The 24,704-nt window shown below is 44.3% G+C and overlaps 1 protein-coding gene across 1 annotated transcript in view; it reads right to left on the bottom strand.

Annotated features, from left to right (window-relative positions):
- LOC138583747 (neurexin-3b) overlaps positions 1-24,704 on the bottom strand; it is a 255,381-nt gene that overhangs the window by 81,349 nt on the left and 149,328 nt on the right. The window contains exon 12 of the mRNA XM_069655717.1: positions 5,304-5,485. Coding sequence (XP_069511818.1) covers positions 5,304-5,485 — 182 coding nt within the window. The remainder of the gene's footprint in view (positions 1-5,303; positions 5,486-24,704) is intronic.

Here is a 24,704-nt window from a genome sequence, read left to right as displayed (position 1 = left end):
ATGACGTCTCAGCGAAAGTGAGTTCATCTGGGCTGACTGAACCAGGATTCAACTCCCTTTTTCTTCCGCTGCTCTGCTGTGGTGTTCAAACAATGTTACAGAGAAAAGATGGAGTCTTTCGGGTGTCTGAGGCACGTACAGTGTTACGGTCACGACCTGTGATTAAACCCATCCTCCCCTCTCTCTCTTGTCTTATCTCTCTTGTAATTTGACAATCTAAGAACCAGTCGGCTATAGTCTGACGACAATGTAGCCTCTGGGGACAACGGTGAACATGTCGGGCGTGTGCAGTTTAGTCAGCGGTTAAAAATGAAGCTTTGTCAGGTCTGTCCTCAAGAGGAAAAGGTCGGATCGATCCTTTCTGATGCATTCGAGGAAGTCGGGAATCTAAATGCTGAACGCTTTTTCGTGACACGGCGTCAAGGGAGTTATCTCAAGGTTTGAACTAGAACAGATTGTTAGATGTTAGCATGCAGATGTGTGTTTATAGAGATTAATAAGAAGCTAAATCATCATCAGATGACCGCTGAGAGGAGCCAGGATGTCATTACGGAGGATTACGTTCCGCCTGCTTTTGCTCTCCACGCGGACTGTTTTTCCTGCATACGCCGCAGCCTGCTGATACATGATTGGTCAATATTACTCGGACTAAAAGCGTAGTACAAACGGAAACGAGAACACTTGCCATTAGGGATGCATGATATTATCTGCATGTTATCGATATCAGCAGATAATGGCTTGAAAAAGTTGGTGATAGTTGTAGCGTGGAGGGATGAATGTGAGGTCCTGAGTCCTGCACAAGTTTTGAGTGCAGCAAAAACAGCAGCTCCAGCAGTACGTAAGTACGTACGTAAGCAGCAGTAAGTATCCAGACGAGGCTGCAGCTGAGCTGAGCCCAGTGAGAAGTCCTGAATCTGCGAGTCTGCTGAGGCCGATATGTCGCTGAGGGTAATTTTTCTGCCGATATTTTCTGCCGATAAAACACAGCTTTAATTCTGCCTAAATGCTCGATGATTCCCTAAAAGAGCTTGACGTAATGCTACGACATTAACTCAGCGCGAGTGTGCGCACACTGCCTGCACCACGCCTCTTCTGTCAAGCGTGAAGAAGAAGAAGTGTTAGATGTCTGCGGTGTGCCAGTTTTTCAAAGTTTCTGAAACAGACAGCAAGGTTTAATTTTATGTACTTGCTCTGTGCAGTAGGTAAAATTTGCCGTTGTTGTGGCTATTGTGGATTGTCTCAGGGAGAGCATCATCGAAGCCTGTCTAAGTTGTATGAATGTTACAGTTTTATTTGAAAGAAAATGTTACATAGAAATAAATATGGCACTTTGTACAGTTTAAGTACTTTCTTATGTTGCCCAGTGAATGTGTACATTTTAAAAAGCCCTGGAATATGTGATTTCAGCATCTGCCAGTGGGCCACTACAGTAAGAGTAGGCATGATATCAATTCCACTACAGGGGAGAGACATGTGCCTAATATATTGGGTTGGAAAATATCGGCATATCGGATATCAGCAAAATATATACATCCCTAAAATCCACGTCCCTAAATAGAGATTAATAATTTGATAACCTGTGAATTTCCGCTCTCACACGACAGAGTGCAGCTCAGAATTACAGGATGCATACTGGCTAATATATACACCTGCTGCATCCGTAATATCCACCTTTTATTTACCCTCATATTTTCCCAGCATCTGGTGATTAAAATTGATGACACCCCATCCACGAGGCTGCGTCTTCAAAGCAACAGAACTGCTGATTTTCCTTGTTTATGCAGACAATGCTGTGGCACTTTTGAAAATTCACCCTTTAATAAAATTTACTATGCCGAGCACATTCATCACCGGAACGAGGTTACGCCGGTGTCTTCAAAAAGCGGCACAGCTTCTTCAAGTTTGCGTCCTTAATTGTTTGACTGTTTGTGGCAACTTTTCGTGCAATTATAGTAAAAAAAAAAAATGTCTGACTGGATGATGTAGAGGGGATCAGATTCTAAAAGGTTCTTAATGCGCGTGTGCATTTGTGTGTAATCCCTAACCTGCAGTCATGTTCAGACCCTGGTGAGAGACTGCATGAGTCATTACTGGCACATCTCGCCCAGGGATTAGTCTCCCTGTCATGGACTAGAGCTCACACACACACACACCTTAACATATGCAAACCCTGCGTTATACACACTCACATTACTACTGATAACTGCAGTATCACCTTAACTTAAGCCTCCCTTTTGACTCCCCTCAGATTATAACATCACTTGGGATATAAACACCATTGTTACCTGCTTTGTGTCTTAGCATCAGATTTTCCTCGCCTGCGTGCAACATGAAACACGAGATCGGCGTCTGTGTCACGCTCCGTATTAGAATCTAAATGAACATGCAAATTAAACACCAGAGGTTGCGAAATGTCGCGCTCACCTCCGCAAATTACCCCAAATTGCCCCCTCAAATTTCCAACCAAGCATGCAGTTGTTCTTAGCGGTTCGAATGTAAACACTACAATCAGCATTTTAATTCATGATTGCCAAACAAGCCGTAAGCTAATCACGGAGAGGAGGGAGAGGAGATAATGAAGAAAGCGAGAGAGAGAGAGAGAGAGAGGGAGAGAGGGCGACTGAGGAGGGAGTCAGTGATTAGGTCTTGCCTCAGAATGTCTGTTTTTCTCCGGGCTTTGGGCTCTGCAGGTTTATGTACGCCTTTTCTTTCTGTCAGCGTAACAACAAGCATGAGGTGCTATTCAAATATATGAGTCTAATACCCCCTTTCCCACATAAATTAGCAGGGTGACGCAGGTTTTTCAGACCCCGGGAGAGCCGCTTACAGATGCCGATTGTCTCTTTTCCCCACTGCAGGTACAATATTGCTTTCGGTCTCTTTTCTGCTGCGTCACCGTCTGACGTCACAAACGCGCCAGAGACAGGGTTAGTAAACAGTGAAGATGTTACGGTGGTTAGGTCTTTATTGTATCTATTACTCATTCAGTCTGTTTATTAAAGTCGGCACGACAAATTTGGAACGATGTTTGAGCGCTGCTCGGACGGAGACGGGCGGAAAGAAGTCGCAGAAGTTACCGACGGAGCATAGCATCGCGCTGGAAAGGGGAGAAAAGAGATTAGCGTGTCAACACGGGTTTTGTGTAACCATCAATGCCGATCGGAGCCGAGCCGGGTCTACTGCAGAGTCATTTGACCCGCTCTGAATGCCGATTGTAACCTTTCCCACTAAGCTAAAAAAGCCGTGTGTTAGCGGGTTTTTTTGACCAGTGGGAAAACGGCTTAAGATCGCAGAAGTGATTTTCCCTTTCGTTCCGAGCTATTAGAGACGTTTTAATGTGCCTAATGTATCTGAACTTAGGTGTGCTGATTCTCAAGTGGTGACCTAATAATGGCAGAGGCTGAGGTAATGTCCCTGGGCCTGTTAAGACCTTTGGTTACACATACATCAGGAATGGACAGGCGTAATGCCTTTAACCTTTTCCTCTGGATTCATTACTGAACGCAGATTGCTGACAGCGATGACCTGACGACTGTCATTAGGAGTTGTTATCTAATGACATTTCAGCTGAGTTTGAAATATCAGCCAATTAAACATCAGACATAAAACTCACAGTTGTTTTAGCTGCAGATTAGATATTACCCGTGTAGCAGGATCTCTAGAGAGCCAATATTCCCACAGCGAGAGAGCTGGAGAGGAAAATAGTCACTATTAACATTTGTAGCATTAGAAGTAAGATCAAGCTGTGGTTTATTTTCCTCCAGATGAAGCTGGATCCACCAGCCGCCCTGCAATGTATTCACTCAAGGTCTGATTAATTATTTACTCTTCACCTGTGGCAAAAAGTCCACGTTTTTTCATTTGTTTAGCAGAAGTGTAATCTTTGTCGGCTTGTAGAAGCACGTTTTTCAGGACTGTATTTGACAGTTTAAGGGTACAATTATTGTAATATTGAATTGTACCCACTTTGTTTGCGCCCCCTCGGCCGTCAATATGAGATTTGAAACATTAGCAGTGCACTAAAAAAACAACCTACACAGTTCAGAACACGCTGCTTTCTTTTAAAATGAATTGGTGAAATCTCCACTTTCTATTAATAAATGCATTAGCACCTCGAGACTGGAGGAATGAAGACGTCCGCCGCCCAGCGTCTCGCAGCCAAATTATAAGAGAAGCCCTGCTCGGCTGGCTGCGCTGTGATATGTAAAACGCAGAATTAAAAATGCATCCCTTTCCCTCCTTTAGGGGTTCCTGCAATTACTCAGTCGGTTAGCAGCGCGGGGAGGCGCTTCCTACAAGCTACCCTACATCTTTATGATTCTCTCTCCATGCGTGCTTCCCCCACTTCGTCTCCCACCTGCACACACTCTCACATTTTCCCTCTCCACTGTAAAGGCAGCTCAGAGCCGCTTCTTGTTGGCCCTCATCTTTGCAGAGCAGATGGCTGCTTTTCTGCACCACATGGCCAGCACTCAGGAGATGAGGGGAGCTCTTTAAGAAGAAAAAGACTTTCAATCTGCTTTAGCAACTGTAGCTCCTCCTCATCATCGCATCTTTTTTTTTTTTCTGCATGGCGTCAGCAGCAAAACTCTCCCACACCTCCCCTCTCCAACCACCGCCGCCGCCGCCGCCGCCGCCGCCGCCGCCGCCGCCTGCTCTACATATCTCCATCCCTCTGTGTTGTCGCTCCGCATTCATCTCGCTGCTGTTGATGATTATGTAAATACTTAATGCTTATGTAAACAAGTCAAACACAAGGTCGCGAAGTGGGATTATTAAGATGCTGCACGGATGCGCAGCCGACTGGCCAAGAACTCCAACCCCCAGCTCCCCGTCTTCTATCATGTAGCTCCAACATGTGGGAACACACTGCATATGTATGGAGGGCCGCATTCATTATTCATGCTGGGAGTCAGTTCGAATGGAGGAGAAGTGGGGTTATTCCAGAAGAGGATGGCGAGCGGAGACTTAGAGCAGGGGAGTAAGTTATCTTTTCTCTCCTTTATGGATCTGCACTGTTTGTATAATTCAGTTTGAGCATGATGGGCTGAACTCGGCCTGGAGACTGCAATAAGAAAACCTTGAGTATTGATTCGCAGGTTTGTTTGTGGTCATCATCTTGTGGTTGTAATTCTAGAGACACGAGTCCTTGTGTCAATAAACACGCTCGCATTAATTTATTGTGATTACGAGGCGCTCAAAAGGCTCGAAATTAGCTGGAAGCAGATGTTTAGCCTCAATCTGATGAGATAAATCACTTCAGTCGAGCAAATGCGTTAAAACAGCTGAACTTTAGCACTTACGATGTGGAGCATGATGTAGTCTCCCAGACGCGGGGCGCTGTCGATGCGGACGAGGATCCCGTCTTTGATGGTCGTGCTGAAGCCCACGGCCAGCCGGTCCGTCCGTGTGCTCGGCCTCTCGTTATTGGGCCACGTGTACGTGATCAGACCGCCTCCTTTCCCAAAGATATACGTGGTGCCAGCTGTGGAAACACAAGAGGTGAGAAAACAAAAGAGCAGGCGTTAGATTTGTTGGAGAAATGGAGATAGGGTAGAATTGAATTCAGTGATGTATAAACATACAGTAACTAGACACAGGAGAGCACCGTGTCTGCACCAACGAGACACTTTCCCGATAAAACCAGCTTCAAACGACCTCAATTAAAGTCTAAATCTACTGGAATTCTTTTACAGCTATCTCGCCGCTGCTACAATGTAATTGTGTCGAGTTCTATTTTAGGTTTTTAATGGTATTCAGCCAACGACACCTTTTGGGTAGAAGTCAGCAGCTCCCCTGACGCCATCCCTGACCTATCCCGCTCTTAAATATAGCCCCTTTCCAGGGAATAGCAGCCAGTATGGCCAGAACGGGATAAGTCTCCCAATCCTCATGTATTATATATGAGACCTGCAACCAAAGAACAAAGGCTGGCACTAGAAAGGAGAGAAGGGCTGGGGGAAAAAAAAAAAATCGAAGAACCTTCGTCGAGTTTAATTTGACAAATGCAGCGCAGAAAGCAGGACCTCAGTGTGAGCGAGGGCGGAGAATGAAATGTGTTATTACATCAGCCACCGCAAAGATTCCTGTCAGATTAGAAGCTCGGCCTTCAGCCACTGAAATCGTCAAAGTTGTTGGTGGAACAGCAAAAAATAAAAAAGAGAGAGGTTTCATTATGTGGTTGCAGGGTTGGATTCAATCCCAACTTCCCGACGTTCCCTAAGGTGCGTCGGAATTAAAGCACTGAATCCTTGAGCTGCTAAGCCATCTTGTCCACATTTAGGCAAAGATAATCAAGAGATCAAAGGCATTAGACCTACAGCAGATAGAGTAGTGGGTGGATCAATATGGGAGGCGAAACAGACTCCTGTGGCCTTAGGATAGTGGGAAGCATTTGGCCCACCTCAGAAGCTGGCAGGGGATTTCTAATGAAGTCTCCGAGTTCTTGAATCAATTTATTTATTCATTTTTCCCTGCCTCCGTCATCCCTCTGCGTTCCTCTCTTTCACATCACCTCTCTCTCCCCCCCTTCCTCCTGTCGTTCCTCTCTTTTCCAATCACTTCCTCTCCAAGTCACCTGAACATCTGCTTGGCCTTGTGATGGGCGCCCAGCTGTCTCGCTGTTTCCCCCTATGAAGCGGCCAACAATCTGCTCTGTGGTCCACAATCCCCCGGAGAGCGCGGGAACATATGGAAGCAGCGAGTAAGAGAGAGGGAGAGACTCCATCCACCAGATGAGCGTCTCTATTTGCCTTCAGGCGCACAAACGGGGCTGCATTTCACACACCTCAGGTGCCAGCATGCAAACCACCGGCTAAGGTCGTTCTGTGTGACATGAAAAATATCTAAACAAGCGAAGCATCCCGCGCCTCAAACAACTGCTCTCACTGCTTGTAACTGATAACCCAACACGGCTGGTTTAACACAGACGCCTCCCTCGGAGATTTCATTCTTTCTCCTGAAGAGAAACAATAAAATCTCTCAATTGCTCTCAATGACATTGCAGCTGATGTTTGCATTATGAATCACCTGCCTCAAATAGCTCATATCCTCCATGGCATCTCGTCTCACTGAAACAAGGCCCGATGCCGTGAAGACGGCGGCTAGCAGCCTGCAGCCAGGTTGCACCGGATCCGGCCCCGCTGTCTCATTGCCTCAAAGTTTCTTCTTGCCAAAAGAGTTCAGGCAGACTTGGGATCAGTTTCCCCGGCAAACGAGAAAACTTCGCCTATCTCATCTCACACACACACTCCGTTTTTTCTGCAGGGGATGACGATGATGAGCAGAAAAGATACAAGCACCCCGGGGAGCCAATTATCACATTGAGGAGATTTGCTTAGTGTTTCAAGAAGACAATGTTCGGCATGAAACACACACAGGCAGGCGCGCACGCACCATCTGACGCACACACACACACACACACACAGGCAGGCTGACGGAAGCACACAGTGATGCTCGAGTATAAAAGCGTGCAAACACGTGTGCATACGCACAAACAGCCCGAACACGATGCCTTCTCACATACAGTCACACAAGTGGGTGATTATCTGCACAAGTACAGAGAAGAGAGAGAGAACCCGAGATCGCCCCAAATGTTGCACATTTCTCTAACAAGCCGCCGGTCCCAGACTGCACCGGCTCGATTTCCACACAGAGAGGAAGTCCGCTGCATATCAATTCATGCATTCAGTGTGTGAAAACTATCAAGTGTGGCATCATTTCAGATACTCATCTCAAGATTTCAGCAGAGAAAAAGAACTTTCATGGATGGTTAGCAACTGAGAGGAGATGTAGAAATGTGGCGCCTGGGCTGAACTCCCAAGGTCAAGAGTTGTGTCTGAAGCACTCGAGTGTGGGTACGAGGAGCACCGATAGATTGAACTGCAGCGCCTTTTTTTTTAAGGGAGACTAATTAGATGACAGAGAGGGTAAGCAACCGCATATATTAACTTCTCGAGCATATTTCAGCGCGCATACTCTCCTTGGGCGTTAACCTGGCCCAAACTGTTAATGCACAATATTCTGGTTCAAGGTTAGAGAATTAGCAACACAATGCAGACGTGGAAAATATCCATTAAAATAAAATAAATCAACATGTGCCTGCTGCTTTCAGCGTGTACTCCGCATTAGCCAGAAGATCTCGCATTAGTACTTTGGCAAAAACCTTTTAAATAATGTGCAAGAGTGCAACAAAAAAAGGGGCTTTTTTTTCGTGTTGGGAAGATAACTCGCTTCATTCATTACACAACGTTTTAAGAAGAGGGATCCCTGTAACATAATGTGCCAAAGTGCTGGGCTGGTAAACCTTGTTCCACCTTGATTTGCCTGTAAAAAGGACTTCGCTGCTCAGACAGTCACTTAAGCAATTAGGTAAAAGCAGTCCAATTTGTTATGAGCTCTTTGGAACACAGTTCTTAAATTCATCTTCAAAAAACTCCTGTGTCGTCTTCTCTTCTCTCCCCGTAATCACTACCGACTCTTCGCTTGCTATTGTAGGTATCCTCGGCATCCTTTCGCAGATTGACACCGACAACTTCCTGCCACTGTTTCCAGCGAGGTTGATACACGATGTCGATGCATCCAGCATAGGTGCTCTCCACAGCCATGGAGCCCTGGTGAAAAGCCAGCTACGAGGAAAAAAATATCATCAAAGGAATCAAATCTACAAACAGATTACTGCACAAGATGTTATTTTGGTGGATCAGAGGGGACTTTCATCTCCATCTCTGAATAATGCAATCTCGCCATGGCCAGTGGGTATTAGAGGGGGGCCCATTTGAGATGTAATTGTAGCATATGGGTGCTCATTGATTTGTAAGTGGAGGGAAAGAAGGAATAACGAAGCAACAGTGACGTTCTTCTTTGATAGCGAACAATAAAATGGCTCCATATAAGTTTTGAAACACAGCACTGAGGCACAGCTCTCTGGTGTTTTTTGGTGATTCATTGCATCTGCAGCGCGCCTCCATTTAGAGACAAACTGTAGATGAGAGACTAGGTCAAAGCCTTGGCCTCTATTTCGCCGAGGTCCCCCGAGGCGTGGGAGTGCAGACAGAAGGTCAGGACACCTGTCTGTGCAACAGAACTACGTCCTGTCCTTCAGGCTCCCCCACGTGACATTAAAGAAGGAGAGGAAAAAGCTAGAGGAGGTTTTCACACAGAGTGAAGGTCACCGGCTTCAATACACTTGACCAGCAGGAAAGTCTGAGCCGAGCGAGCGTCGAGACGAGTCGAGACAGAAAACATCCCAAACAATATACAGGGATGTTTTCTCGCTGTTCTCTGTACATGGCAACAATACTACAGCTGCCATGAAACACGTGTGTTATAAGTGTGTAATTGGTTATATTCAGGCTGCACACCATGCTGTGATAAAGCCCTCTGTTTAGAGGCAGGTGGTAGAGGAGCTACAGTAAAAGACTGCTACTGTCCGACTGCACAGGGAGGCGGGGGTCAAGAGTTTCGGCGGGGATGCATGTGCGTATGGGTGGCCACAAAGAAACAGGTGCTACTGCCAGCGCACCACGAGGCGCAGAGCTGCAGTGGGTAAATGTTTTAAGCTCTCCGTGTAAGTATGCACGCACACGCTCGCGCTCAGAGTCATCTGCATAGACACGTATGAGTCTGAACTTCTTCACACAATCAGAAGCACACACACACACACACACATTTCCTCTCCTTTCTCCTTGGCGTGTGTTGTTTATGTGCTTTTATGTCTTTCCCCTTGTTATCTCTTGGGCTTTCTGCAGCGCTGGCACCCCAGGGGGATGGAAAAGGAAGACAAACACGGTTTGATGTGGTCGAATTTTCTGCCATCGGAGAACGAGGGAAAAGAAAGAGAAGCCTGGGAACAAAAAAAAAAAAAAAATCCTGAAAGTGAGATGCAGAAATGTAATTGCCTCCTCAATCACGTTCAAAAGAAGTCTATCATCACAATGCTTTTCCCCTGCCGAGCTTCATACACGGGGAATTATTAGGCTTGCTGTCCTTCACACGACGACAATAAGGAATCATCGGCGGAGGAATCGAGTTTTGTGATACCGAGCCGTGTAATCACCGGGATTTATCTCCATTTTACCTTTTATCATTTCATAATTCATATTTCCAACTGTTGCCTCTGAGTGAGGGACGACACCGATGATTGAACACTCCCTCTCCCTCGCTCCCTCGATCCTCAATCAGCTGCTGGAGCAAGTTTACAGCAAATTGCTAAAATACTACAACTGTTTATGTCTTTCTTTGACATATACACACACAATACTGGGTGTATTGTTATCAGTACACAACATGATTGATGACGGGGAGCGTGGTGTGAAGAATGGCCGTGTAAAGAAAACAGCCAGCCCTGAATGATTTACACTGTCTGTTTCCCTCTTATAATAAGCTGTAGCATTATCACACTATATGGATTCACGCGCCAAAAAACAGAGGTAATGGGAATGGAGAGAGATGGACGGAGCGTGCATAGAGGAAAGTGGAGGGACTGTGCAGGCAGGCAGAGCTGGATCATGATATATGTGCTGTGGAATACACAAGGAGGTGGGACTGAGGCCCACATTTGTTTAAGGTTGTTTTACGGCCGAATATTTTCAGCCTAATTAAAGTTTATGCCTATGGAATTATTTTGAAACAGGTTCGATTGCTGGAAACTTAAAGGAAAGTTAAATCAATGTCAAAAGGTGGCAGAAGACTACTCGGCGATACCACAACACAGTCGATTACAGCTTAGAAAGTCATTTCCCAGTCCCCACACTGCATACAGAGGATTGTATGGATTATTCTGTATTGTAGAACATTTTGTCAGAGTCATATTCTAACTTTATGAGCCAGCGCTACTAGCAAATGCAGCAAAGCGAGGCAGAGGCTCAGCCGGCTCGTGCCGCTGCTCCGGCTGAAAAGCAGCTCCAGCAGCCAGGATGATAAAGTCTGAGCCGCTGGGCAGCAGCTCCGCTCGCTGGGATTGAGCAGTCAAATACTACAGAGGTTGTATTTGTGCTACAGTCGACCGACAATGCCAAGAGAAGCTGAGGCCCCTCTCTGCTGCAGTGAGATTTAGTGCTGACGGTTTTAGTTGCAGTTGGCTGTCGGTGTCGGTGCAGAGGGAGTGCAGGTGACGGGAATCAAACCGATGTCGACACGCACGGGAATATTCTGTGCTGGTGCAAAGGGCTGCAGCCAGGGAAGATTTCATCAGCAGTTATTTTCCATTTATCCTCCCAATTTACTGATTAGTTGTTAAGACTCGGACATGTTAAAATGGAAGCTCAAATTAAGGCCTTCAAAGCTCTTGTTTTGTCTGATCACTTTGAAATACGGGGGGCGGCTATGGCTCAGTGGGAGAGTGTGTCGTCCCCTGATTGGAAGGTTGGCGGTTCGATCCCTGACTGCTACAGTCTACATGTTGAAGTGTCCTTGGGCAAGACACTGAACCCCAAGTTTGCTCTCCTTTGGTGTATGAGTGTAGTTGGTTGGAGGGTTAGCACTTTGCATAGAAACCATTGCCATCAGTGTGTTAATGCGTGTGTTAACGGGCGAATGTGACATGTAGTGTAAAAGCGCTTTGAGTGGTCTGAAGAAGAGCACTGTATAAGTGCAGTCCATTAACCATTTAGTTACTATATGAAAAAGAACAGTAAGATTTGCGGAGCTGAAACCAGCAGAGGTTTTGCCCTTTTGTTTGAAAAATGACCTAAACCATTTATCCATGGTGGACCCATCCCTTAATTAACTGATAGTTTCAGCTTAACGGTGTAACCTACAGACCACTCTGATGCAAGTTTCAATGGTACACCGAGCTAGAACTTATTCTAATACAGCAGCCCTTGCAGTAAATCCTACTTTCATGAAGGCTTAAAGCTCCCGTGAGGAACTTTTGGTTTGTGTCGATTTTTGTCCTGTACATGCTTAAGTGGTGGTTTACAACAAAAAATCTCTTTAAATGTTCGCCCTGGAAAATGTAAACGAAGGCAGCGTGCAGTTAATCGCTTCGTCTGACACCTACTCCCCCCCACCGGCAGTTTCAGGCATATAAATAACTATATAGAAATAAACAATCAATCGCTGATGGTCTGGTTTGCTTTTGTAGGTCACATAGAGTAATCACCAGTAATAACCAGTAGAGTAATAACCAGTAGAGTAATAACCAGCGAAAAACTCCTCACAGGAGCTTTAAATCATTAAGCTGTTTAAAAGCTGTTTTAAAGCAGTGATGACTCAATTCCATGGTAATTAATTTCCAGGCTGTTTATAACTAAATTATGTTTTTGTAATATTTTTTTGTGATATTTTTTCCGCAACATTTATATCAGTACTAGAAGAGGCCTCTCAGAATAACAGAAAAATACTTATTGTACTTATAAGCCCAGGCTACACCTTTGCTTTGCTTATAACAAGTATGATTTTAAGCTATATAATATAAATGTGTATTTAAATTAAGCAGCTATAGTATTCTTTTAAAAAATGAAAGGTTCACATGTAGCATCCACCACTGAGGTGTTAAGTTTACGTTTCAGCACCAGGAGCTGTCCATGCCAACTGTTCAAGGATTACTGAATACCTTCCACAACAGTTTATACTTCCCTGTTAATTGAGATACAAAAACACTCGAAGTGCAATGATTTCCAACGACGCAACACACGGTAGGATGGCTCAATCAAAAAGTTCTCATCTTTTTTGTCACCCTTCATCAGGCGGTGGGACATACTTGACATATTTCCATGATGAACAGCTTGATTTGCCATCTGTATTGTGTTGCCAAGGCTCGAGTGTGGGGAGATGTGGAGAGGCGAGAGCGGTGGAAGAGGCTTTCTTTTGCAGCAGGAAGGAGGACAGATACGGGGAATAGAGACACGCAGACGAGACGAGCGCGGATGCTATCCTGAGATGTTCGCCTGGGAAAGAATTGGTTCCTTACTCACAGGCATGTCAAGTCATCCTCAGATCCCTGCGGAAGAACAGGAGCATCGACTCACACACACTCAATAACGAAGCAGTCATGTATCCTCACTTCATGTATCGCTGTGAAGGCGCAAACATGAGTACACAGAAGTGAAGATACCCACACATACACACAGACTGGAGCGGCAGAAGGTGAGCCATAACAACTCTCCCCTCATTACTGCGAAAACACGGATAGCAAGTCTCACCCACCCGCCCTCGCCTCTCCGTCTCGCCCCCTCCCTCCCTCTCTGCCTTCCCTCCTGCTGCATTACTGACACTCTTCTCTGTTGTAGCGGCGAGCGGACAGAGAGGAAGGGCTTTAAATGATTTTTTTCTCGGTTCTCTGGAGATGTCAGCTCCTATTCTCTCTGGTTGGAGAAGGAGGAGGATGAGGAAGAGGGAAGGGGGTCTGGAGAGGATTTCAGCGGCTGGGGGGAGAAGGAGGAGGGTGGGGTGGTCGTGTTTGCAGCTGAGATCCACGCAGCACTCTAGGCTACAAAGAAGACCTGTCTGCTGACTTTAATGCTGCACGCTGCCACCAGTAGAATTTTTAGAAAGGGGGAGAGAGACGTTGCAGAGATGAAAGGAGAGGAGGTAAGAGAGATGCAGAGGGATGCTGGGCAAAAGGAAAAAAAGAGACAGGCAAACAAAGCCCTGCCCGTCGTTCTCCAAAGGTGGAGAAGCTTGAGCTGACGTAAACACACACAGATTGCAAATAAATAGTGGGGACACTTTTCCGCTAAAACCTGACTCAATCCTGCTCCTTTCTATGGTGAAAATTAGCATTCTGTCAGCTCAAGTGTTGATGTTCACACTGCTCTCAGCGAAATTAGGACATGAGTGTCTCCTTCCCATCATTCATAATGCATGACGCGCAATGTGTGCGAGGCATATCACTTCAGAGGCAGGCCACACCAAACCCTGCTGAGGATTAGGTGAAGAAGATCTCCTAAAGAATAAGGGATTCCAAGATGGCTCCGAGTGGAAGCATCATTTATAATTGAATCTTCCCCAGAGGATAGTGCAGCCTGTCTGCCTTTGCCAAGGCTTCGCAGAGAGCCCAGAACTCCTCTCCTCTCCTCCTCACTATCTCCCAGTCTGTCTCCCCCCCCCACACACACACTCTTCTATCTGCAATAACTGAAAGGCCCTCACACACAAGTACAACACAGCAACCTCAGCCACTGATCTTATCCCAAGGCCTTTATGACTCAAACCCCAGTTGGTCACATTTACTCATTCTGAACTTTTCACAAACTCCATTTTTTTTTTGTGGCCCAAGGAGAGGGGAGAAGTTTAGATTGTACAAACAGCGCATTAAAATTCAGCCGTGCATTGTCTCTTACAACAAATGAAGACATTCCCTCAAATGTCAAGTCAAAAGGAGCACGACGAGCTTTACTCATCCACTGCAGCGTTAGTGAACGTTAACTAAAATATAGGGTTATAAAACACAAGAGAGTTACAATTATTCACTGGATAATATCAGCATGTCTGTAAAATGAGTCTGCGGAGTCTGTGATCACTAGTAGTGCTAGAGAGTTTTTATGAGTAGGTCCCCGTTTGGTTGTATCGTGCACACACACATGGATGAAGGGAAAGCAATACAGGGGTGGGGGTGGAAATCCCTTGGAACCTGACGATATAATACGTAGTCACAATACGATATTGTGTTTAAGACCTTTTGCAACATGCAAAAGCATTGTGATACAAATTAATTGGGCTTTATTACTTTTTTCATCTGCCAACACGTCTCCAGAGAAAAACATCAAAGTCTGTTCATCTTACTTCAATAACTTTAATATGAGATGCTCAATCAGGAGAATAACAGGTATTTTGAACAATGCAACTTGTAGAAGTTCTGCAGCCCCTTCAGCAACGCAAACTAATTCGCTAAATTAATGATGTCTCCATCTTTGTTTGAACACACTTTCTACTAATCCCTGCTAAAGTAATCAGAAAATCAACAGCATTATCAAACGGACTGAAACAAGCATTTGTTTTCTATCATTCTAGTAGCAAAAAGTTGAGTTTGTATTTGTAATATTACATTAAAGAGCAGCTCCAGTCATGTTTAAAGACATATAAAATGCTCTGCTTAAGTTAATAAATTGTGTCTGATATGTTTTTTCTGCAAGTTTAATTACTTTGTAAAAATCCTCCCAAGGCATCTCCTCCTTCTCCCTTATTAAAAATTCCCATCTCTGCATAGTCCCCGCCCACTATGCAAATTTCCAACCGCCCCCTCCGTCACGAAAACAAAACACGTCTCTGCCATCGTTTAGTGGCAACTTGTAGAAACTTAGCTTAAAATGTAGTAATCAGCAGTAGTAACGTTAACGTTAGTAGTCAGTAGTGAGTTTGCAAAAATTACAATGGCGGTTACAGCTGGCTCGCGCATGGCCGAAGTGGTTGCCATAGGTTACACATAATGATATGCATAGCGTCACCCTGTCCATTAACGGGATTGGCTCCTTTGTTTGTGACGTCTCAAACCTGCCAATCTGAAAACGTGTTGTTCAGCCTGTCCTTGGTACTCTGCAGTTTAAAAGCAGACAGGCCCAGCCATGGAGATGACTGCTGATGTTGTCCCTGATATGTCTTGTAGCACATGAAGAACACCACATGGAGATGTCAAAAACTTGAATACAAATACGTCCCTGAAGAAAATATTTTAAGTCTGTTTATCTCTCATCAATAATATTCATTGCAGCAAAATCGGATTGTCAATCAGGAGAATAACAGGTATCTTGAACAATGCAACTTGTGCAAAAGTTAAGCAGCCCCTTCAGCAACGCAGACTCACTGTTGGTATTGAAATAAATTACTAATGTCTCAATCTTTGTTTGAACAAACTTTCTCCTAATCCCTGCAGATGTAATCAGGAATTCCACAGTGTTATCTAATGGACTGAAAAAAGCATTTGTTTTTTATCATAGTGCCAAAAAGTTGAATTCGTATTGGCAATAATACAATAATAATTTATATAATCAAATATTAATATTCATGTATTGAAACAATATTGCCATGCAAAATATGGATTTTTCCTCCTCACATACCAGCATCACACTATTCTGTTGATTGACAGTTTGCACAGCGGCAGTGCACACAAAAACAGGAGCGATGTGCAACACTTGACTGATCAGAAACATGGATACAAACATCACACATGTTCAAAAATAAATGTTTTAGGGGAAAGAAAATGCCTCATTACATTTATGTGCACTAAATGCACAATGCAAGTAAAGCTGAAAGTAAATATAACTTTTGGGATATAAAATACTACCAATGTTTTTATGATTTATGTGTTACTGTGTTGATGTTTATACTCTAAAAGCAACATTTTGAAATTCTATTCCCCGAGGTGCAGATTTATTTAATGGCCAAAAGTTTGTGTGTTTAGTTTTTGTTGTACACTTAAGTATTCAGCCATCCTGCACTGCAAAGGACGTATATATGTTGTTTTTGTGGGCCCAGTGTTGAAACACATTGGCTGAATAAAGAGTTTGTTCTTCCAGCGAGGCAGCTAGTGTTGCAGTGTTATTTTTCACAAAAATGTCAACAAGCCACGGCAGCAAATGGATTTTGCTAGTTCGGTTTGTTTGCCTCAGACTAGTTGTGTACAGAATGTAATAAGTCAAGATGGATTGACTATGTGTCAAACCGTCTGCTGCCTCTGCTTCACCGAGAAACCAGCTCTAGTGTTTGCTTGATGCTGTGTTTTTTTTTTCATCTCAAGCACTGATGACAAAAGAAACTACCTAACTTCTTTGTCCCCGTCCTCGTCAGCTGGAAATGTGGGAGTTGATAATGAATGCCGCACTTCTGCATATAGTTCCCCTCTTATATAGTAATTGCAGTCTTAAATGGAAGCTGACAGCTACAAACAAAATGTGACAAGCTGAAATAGAGAATGAGCCTTACCTTATTATGACAGCCCTGTCAAATCATCAGTTCTCCTGACATGCTGGCTGTGTATTTCAATTTATTTATAAAACTACTTGAGGATGTCTGTCTCCGAGGCCCACCTGCCTTTGAAGAATATGGATTAAAGCGCCAGGATGGATGGATGCTAAAAGGAATCAGCGTCTTGTTTGAAGCGGGGCTAATCTTCCCTTTGATATTGACAAAATCAAATAGAAAAGTAGTACTCGAAGCTAAAATGCTATACACAGTAATGACTCGTCCTCGCAGGGGGAAAACAAACAAGCTGACAATACAGATCTGTGTTTGCGAGATCAGAATCAAACCGTGAATAAACACACCTGATGACCTTTTATGTCTGCTCGGTGCCTTCCTTTTGTCTGAATTCGATGATTGCCCGCTCATACACTGCTGCATTGTCTAGCTGCGCCTTCTGTTGGCATAGCAACCCAACATCTTCGCCACCAAAGTCTGTGACAGACCTGATATCGTGTACAACCATACCTCCATCAAACACCTCTCTCCATGTCTGCAACAGGAAAGAACACATGCAGAATGCACGCTAGGACAGAAAGAAAGATATCAATCAAGTTGTACTTTTCAGAAGTTCACTACTGCTTTGGACTCCACAGCAACATTTAAGGCGGCGTTCACTGCAGCCCCAGCTTTCTCACCAAACAACTCTCCAATTTAAGCTGTGGCCTGCCATCAAGGCAACCTTGATGAAGTGATTGGTTGTGACAGGTAGCTCTTATTTCAGAGCGACATGCATTACAACCTGTAAGGTACACAGGGTCCGCAGTTAAGTGCACCAGTCTGCTAGCCTTTACTGGAAGCAATCAGTCCACGGTAATGGTCATTCATCAAAGTGAATCAGAATCCATCTCTCAGTGGGGCTTCACATGTGGGCATCGCCGAGCTCCACGCCTCGGCATTATTTCGTGCAGTGGGAGGTGAAAGTTTTCATGCGAAGGCCTTTGATAAGTTGACTTTGAGTGAGACTTCCTGCCGGCGTTGCAGCTTGGTAACTTTGTTTAAGACTTCAGGTGACAATCACACAGAGCTCATGTAACTTTATGTTTGTACAAGTCTCATAAAGTCCAGGACGTTATTCACTTAAGCAGACACACAGCTGGTGAAAATTACAGGGGGGGAAAAAGTGTTGGGAGAACCAAAATAGAAAGCTGAATCATTAATATAAGGCAACGGGGTGCCAAACGGTTCCTCCATCCAGCAGAGCGTCTAAGGCTTGTCTAACCTACAGAACAGCAACATGCTTTATTCTTAAGACTTTGATAATGATTGGGATGTAACGTAGCGTCTTTTCAACCCATTTGAAATTATACATTTTGGAGGGCTTTGCCGCTCACAGTCACATAAACACGAATCATTTGCAATTGTTGGATCATTTTACTAACCAAGCTACACCAACCAAGCTTCACTCTTACTCTTTCTTGTTGAGTTATAAAGGTAAGGGTACAAAGATACAGCCAGGACCAGGGTTTCCACCGTTAGTTTTGGTGGTTTGATCCAATTCTGTCAAGCTCTGGTCACATTAACTTTGTATAGTTGTAGGCCAATAAGGCAAGCGCATAAAGACTCATAAAGCAAGTACCTGGATGTATTACTTACATCGTCCTCTTGTTGGCCTCAGCACACAAAGACACAGTACTAGATAGATAGCACACCATCTCACTGAGACAGTCTGTATCACTGCAACTGGGTTCCGATATTGGAATGGTCCTCTGTAGTCCCAGTTTTCCAATTCCCCCCGGCAGGTGGTTTGACTTTAGCCCTCTATTGAATGTGTCAACCCTATAATTAATGCCCTCCCTCTCTTTCACCTCCACTTCTCCGCTCACCATTCTTCTCCTCCCGACTCCTCTCCCACCACCATTGACCGCCTCTACTTCGACAGAGTCCTGCTGGTAGTTCTACCAATTGCTCCAAGGACACTGAGGCCGAGACAAAACAAAGCAGGGACTCAAGCCACGGGAGGAAAATTTGGCAGCGGAGCTACAATCCATCTCCTCTCAGTCATTTGGCCACAAAGCCGTGGAGAGGTCGGTCCTGCACCACCTCCTCTGTTATCTGTTTCCAATCCTTTATCAAAAGGGGGAGAATGGGCTAGGAGGAGGAGGAGGGAAGGGGAGGGCGCAACGGAGATAGATGCTTAAAAGGCCACTGCGACGCAGCCTATCTGCAAATAAACAAGAGGAGCTGAAATCGATGAGAGGGGGGGAGAAAGTGACAAACGTGGGGTAAAGGGTACTTCTTGAGAGCTGTAATTAACGGAATACTTAAGCGGGAGTTATGGATCGGAGAAAGGCAGGAGGGCGAATGCCAGTCTCACCGAGGACGAGGCAAAGACACAAAGTGAGCACATGTTTGAGGAGATTGCATACATCTGCATGCGCATGTGAGTCTGCCAGTATGAAGTGGGCTTGTGTTAAAGTGCGTGCGGATGTGTATGCTGATCAGCGGCCAAGGCTTAGCTGAATTTGCCTGGGGTGAGGTTGAGAGGGCCCGGGGGAGTTTGTAGGGCAGCGGCATGGAACATACTGGCCTCTCACAGTGTCTTAGTGTCGGCCTAATTAAAAGCTAAGCCAAAAAGCTCTCCACGTTGTTGTTACTGCTGTTCTGTGTGTGAGCACGAGGATGTGCTCGCAATTTAAAGTGCGTTTGCCGATGTTCAATTGTCTGAAAACCTGTGCTTACATTTTACCGTGTGTCTAAATACTTTATGGCCGAGTTTTCCCAACCCTGTACGGCCTGCGCGTCCAATTTAAGGCCACGAAACTCATTATGTCACATAAAAGAGTTGCTAATTTGTAATTTGAATTTGGGCATAGCCTACTTTGTTGTCATGAGCAGCTTCAAATTGTTTAAATAGTTTCCATGCCCTTAGGAGAGAGACGGACTGCAGGGAGCAAGGTAAGGTAAGAAAGGTAGGCGCTAACTTACACACTTTTATTGTTAGTTGGTGGCTACCTTTCTCTTGTCAGTTTTGACTATAAGTGCGAACGTGTATACCTAGAAGCGAAGCCACCAAGTGTTTTTATCCCCTCCTTTTCCGACCATCTCTCTCTCTCTTTCTTCTCTCAATCTTTCATTCAAATACCTAGACCCCACCCATACCAGGCAGCCCAGTTGCTTCCTTTGAAGATGTACTTAGCTGAACTGACTAGAAATTTAAAGCGAACGACAGCGGCTTTCAACAGCTCATGAAAGGCAAAAGAAATCTGCCACTCTGTGAGAGTCAAATGGATGTGGGAATTGTCGCAGTGGCATGGGTAGCGGGGATGGGGACCATAGGCAAAACTCTGCACAAAGCTTACTTCAATCCCTCAGCCTGGGCTCGCACACATCTCCGCTCATATGGCACGCATGAAAATGAGCAAAACGCGCAGGAAAGACAAAGAAAGCCTCAGATGGCGGAACCCTTGAGCTACCTTTGACAAAATAGGAACCAAAAAAATGCATCATTCAAATATATTTTGGCATATCATAATTCAACAGATATTTTTTCTCTCCTTGCCCTGGGACAATAAATTGGCACAAAGCAGGGACGCCAATTTTTTTTTTTCCTCATTCCAAATTGAGAAATTTATTCCGCTGCCCTTGGGAGCCAAGCTCATTAAAACATATTACCACTCCTGTCATATGGAGACCCACCTATAGGCACACAATCCATTCCTGTTAGAAAGAAAGAAAAAACTGTAGATGCTCAATGACCTACACTTTAAATATGTTGCAGTAGAAAGGCAAGGTGACAGGGCCCATTGCACAGTCTAGACGTGAGCTCTTGTTTCATCAAAGGGAAGACATCAATCCGCGGGCTGAGCCAATAGGGCAACAGGTGCCACAGTCACGCAGAGCCTATCAGGATCTGACTTCATTTTACTGCAGCGTTGGATTTGAATACTGATAGGATGTGTTTGACTGTGCCAAGGGAGGCATAAATAGCAGCATAGACGATGCAAGAGGAGCAATAACCATCTTTGAACTTTATGCTGCAGCTTTATGCATGTACAGTATATACACAAACAAGATTACTTGTAGTGCTTTTATATGTGAGGCCTCTTAAGAAGAGGCTCAAGAGAACAGTGATAGTTTCCTGCCTGGAGTTGGGGACAAAAGGTATATGTTCTGTTTTATACGCAGTGGTAGGGATGTTCACCTTGAGGTAACAAAGCAGGCAGCAGGAGCACAATAATAATACAGTGAACAAAATCTGATAGAAGAGGAAAATAAGAAAAACAGAAAACTACACGCAGTTCTATCAAGTTCATCATTTCCCCACTGGAACCAAAAGCAACCTGTAGCCACAAAGTATGATATGACACACGCATCCTCTCTTCTCATTTCAAAATCATTTCTTATCAAAGCGTGTCTTATCTTGTGCAAAACCCCAGTTCCATTGTTGCGCTTGACCCTAAGCTCCGTCAAGCAGGTCGCATCTCCTCAGTGAGAAGTCTGAGTCGGAGACTTGGTATGACAACAGGAATGACAACCACCTCAGGCAGCTGCTTTGCCAGACTCTGGTTAAGAAGGTAGTTCAGGTAAGGCACTGCTGTCAGGCCAACAGTGCAAAGGGTATCGTATCATATCGTATTGTATCGTATCGTATCGTATCGTATCGTATCATAATGTGTCATATTGTATTGTATCGTATCATAATGTGTCATATTGTATTGTATGTTATCATATCATATTGTATCATATCGTATGATATCATATCATATCATATCATATCGTATTGTATTGTATTGTATCGTATCATATCATATCATATTGCATCGTATTGTATCCTATCGTATCGCATCGTATCATATTGCATCGTATCATATTGCATTGTATTGTATTGTAGCATATCGTATTGTATCGTATCGTATTGTTTCATATTGTATCGTATTGTATCATATGGTATCGTTTTGTATTGTATCATATGGTATCATATCATATAGTATCGTTTTGTATTGTATCATATCACATTGTATCGTATCATATCGTATTGTATCATATAGTATCGTTTTGTATTGTTGCATATCATATTGTATCGTGTCATATTGAACTGTATCGTATTGTATTGTATCGTATCATATTGTACGGTATCGTATCATAAGGAATTGTATCGTAATGCATCGTATCGTACCGTACCGTATCACATCGTATCGTATCGTATCATATAATAAGGAATCATGTCTTATTAAATCGAAAGCTGAAGTATTGTAAAAGATGACTAGTCTGCTCTAACTGTTTGGGCTTGTACTATTTAACCAATTATAGAGGCAGTTGGAAGAGAAGGATGGGAGAAAAAGCAGCCACTTGAACTTGAGTGCAGCACTGACCGTGACTGTTGCCCGACGCTTCATTCCTGGTCATTACTGCAAAACATGGGATTACATATTCTGCTCAGAAAAAAACAGGATATGAAAATAATGGAATTTTAAATGAAAGAGATGTCAAGCAAGTGAGCTGGGATGAAAGATAGTACTGGAAGGCATCTTTCTGCCATAACAGAGCATGTGTACATCTGCTCGACGAGCAAACCCTGACATCAAACATTGAAACAAACTGAAAACATCAAAGCTGTCTCGGGGAGAACGTTTTGCTCTGTCAAATTCTGCATTACCTTGATCAATTTAAACTTTTATTTTGTTCCATCAAGAGCACCACAAGCACCCTGCCAGCGAGTACAATAGAGGTTCTTCACACTGATAGCATTTCTATACAGGCAGAGAGACTTTCACTGTGGGGAAAAAGGGAACTTGAGTTGAGATAGAGAAAGGAAAGGCTTGAGTGGGTGAGGGAGTTACCCCTATGTGTGCATGGCTAGCAGGTGCATGTTTGCATATTCAGGCTGCAAGTATAAATTTCATAGACTCTCATACTTATTCAGTTGGCTGTGGGTCCCATGAAATAGCCTCAGGCAAATATTTACATTACAGTATGCTGATTGCTTCACTAATGGCCGGAGCGGAGTGCTCTATTTTTGAAAGATGGAGAGGCCGGGTGAGGCGAGATACCTGGTTTCAGCATTGTAACTAAGGGTGGCAGGAGCGAGAGGGGTAGTATTGGGAAATAAACTGTTAATGTGCCCGTCTGAAGCAAACAAACAAAACACAAACAGAAATGGGACTATATAAAGCCTCACATCCCATTACCCATCGCAATATTCACAAACGCTATCCACACAGAGCCCTTATGACTAACTGTCCTGCCCATTCCGGCCAGCTGCATTTGTATGTAAAAATGGGTAAAAAAGCTCCATTACTCATGGGGTGTAATTTGCAACCGCATTACTGGTTGAAAGAAAACATTAGTTGAATGCTAAATATCCCCATTTTATCCCATCAAGATTGCGGGTTGTTCTAGCATCCTTTAGAATCTAATAAAAGATTTAGACAGTTATCTGAGCTTGCAAAACCAAGTGGGAGAGATTAGACTAACAAACAAACTCAAAAGAAAACTCTTCTCTCTCTTTGTGTCAGTTTGTTTTGCAGCAGATTTGCACAGAACGTGATCAGGCCTAGCTGGAAATTAGGGATGACAGTAAGCTGCTAAATATTTCCCTTTTTCCGTCTACGGCAGGCTGATTTGGCGAACGGTTGGCACTGAAGTGTTCAGATTTTGAAGGTGGAAGGAGGGTAAAAGTGTCAAGGAGCTGCAGGAGGAGCCATAGTTAATGGCTGGCTGTAGCCCTGTGTAGCACCAAGGGTCATTTCTCATTATATGCTATCAGCGCTATCAGGTTTGGCTGCAAGGTATTTCACTTATCAGAGAGGAGAAACCCAACAGGCTCTGGAGCTCCTCGCTCACCAAACACTTTAATTGGATCTTTAAGCGCTAATCTGCTGCCCCCAAAACACTGCCTGGGTTTTAATTAAACAAACGCCATATTAGATTTCACTTAGGGCTCCCTGAAATGCCACGTATAACTGATCCTCAGCCGTGGCGCCACAGGGAGGTGGCGTTACCCTCAATCTCAAAAAATAGTTGAATATATTGCTCGGCGTTTAACATAATCAATCCTTTGCAACAGCCCAGTTAAAGCTCGTGTTTAAGGTTACGAACTGTGGGGCTTGGGTTATTCCAATTTGCTAAGCCCGTGCCGCCAGCGAAGTAGCCTCATTTAGACGCTACTTCTTCTCCAGACGTCAAACAGCCCAATCGCCTCATCTTGACACTTCTTGGCTTCGATTAATACCAGGATTATTCAGCCAGAACACGTCAACAACGCTCATATTTCTCTCCGAGACGGGGATAAATGGATCACTCTCACGCTGCCGATAAATCAATAAAACATTACGCTGATGCAAAAAGAGCTCCCGCGAGAAAGGTGGCTTACCAGCGCCGCTGTCGTGCTTTGACAATTTGTCTTTATCTTTCTCGCTTTTATCAGGAGGAGAAGCATCTGACGGAGGATGGGACGGAGGAGAGACATGAAAGGAGGATGTATCATAGCTTTGTTCCGTCTCTGCGATGGAAGATTTCATCTCGACTAAAACACGGAGTAATTTGTAACGCTCAGATAAGCTGAGCGTCGGAAGGACCAATTAAAACTCGGAGTGGTTGATTGAATATCAAATAATGAATGAGGATTCTTCGACCTGGAGGAAAAACTCACTACAATGCACCGTTGCCGTGATAGTGGCGAGAAGGAAAAACCCACCGATGCGCCCTTGGGTGCAGAAATGAACCTGTGTTGAGCCCTCACGCTGACAGTGTATCAACTTGTGCAAGCCTAAGAGAGCTATCTCCAAGTCGTGGCCAATGAGCGACTATTTCCTCACTTACAACCACTTACAGCAGTCACATTGAATCAATGCCTGTGGATA

The sequence above is a fragment of the Semicossyphus pulcher genome, unplaced genomic scaffold, assembly GCF_022749685.1.
Source record: "Semicossyphus pulcher isolate SPU_LCO1_2020_fin unplaced genomic scaffold, fSemPul1.0.p SCAF_11, whole genome shotgun sequence".
NCBI classification, from domain to species: Eukaryota; Metazoa; Chordata; class Actinopteri; order Labriformes; family Labridae; genus Semicossyphus; species Semicossyphus pulcher.
The sequence above is the reverse complement of the archived record's forward strand: the minus strand, read 5'-3'. Positions and strand labels throughout refer to the sequence as shown.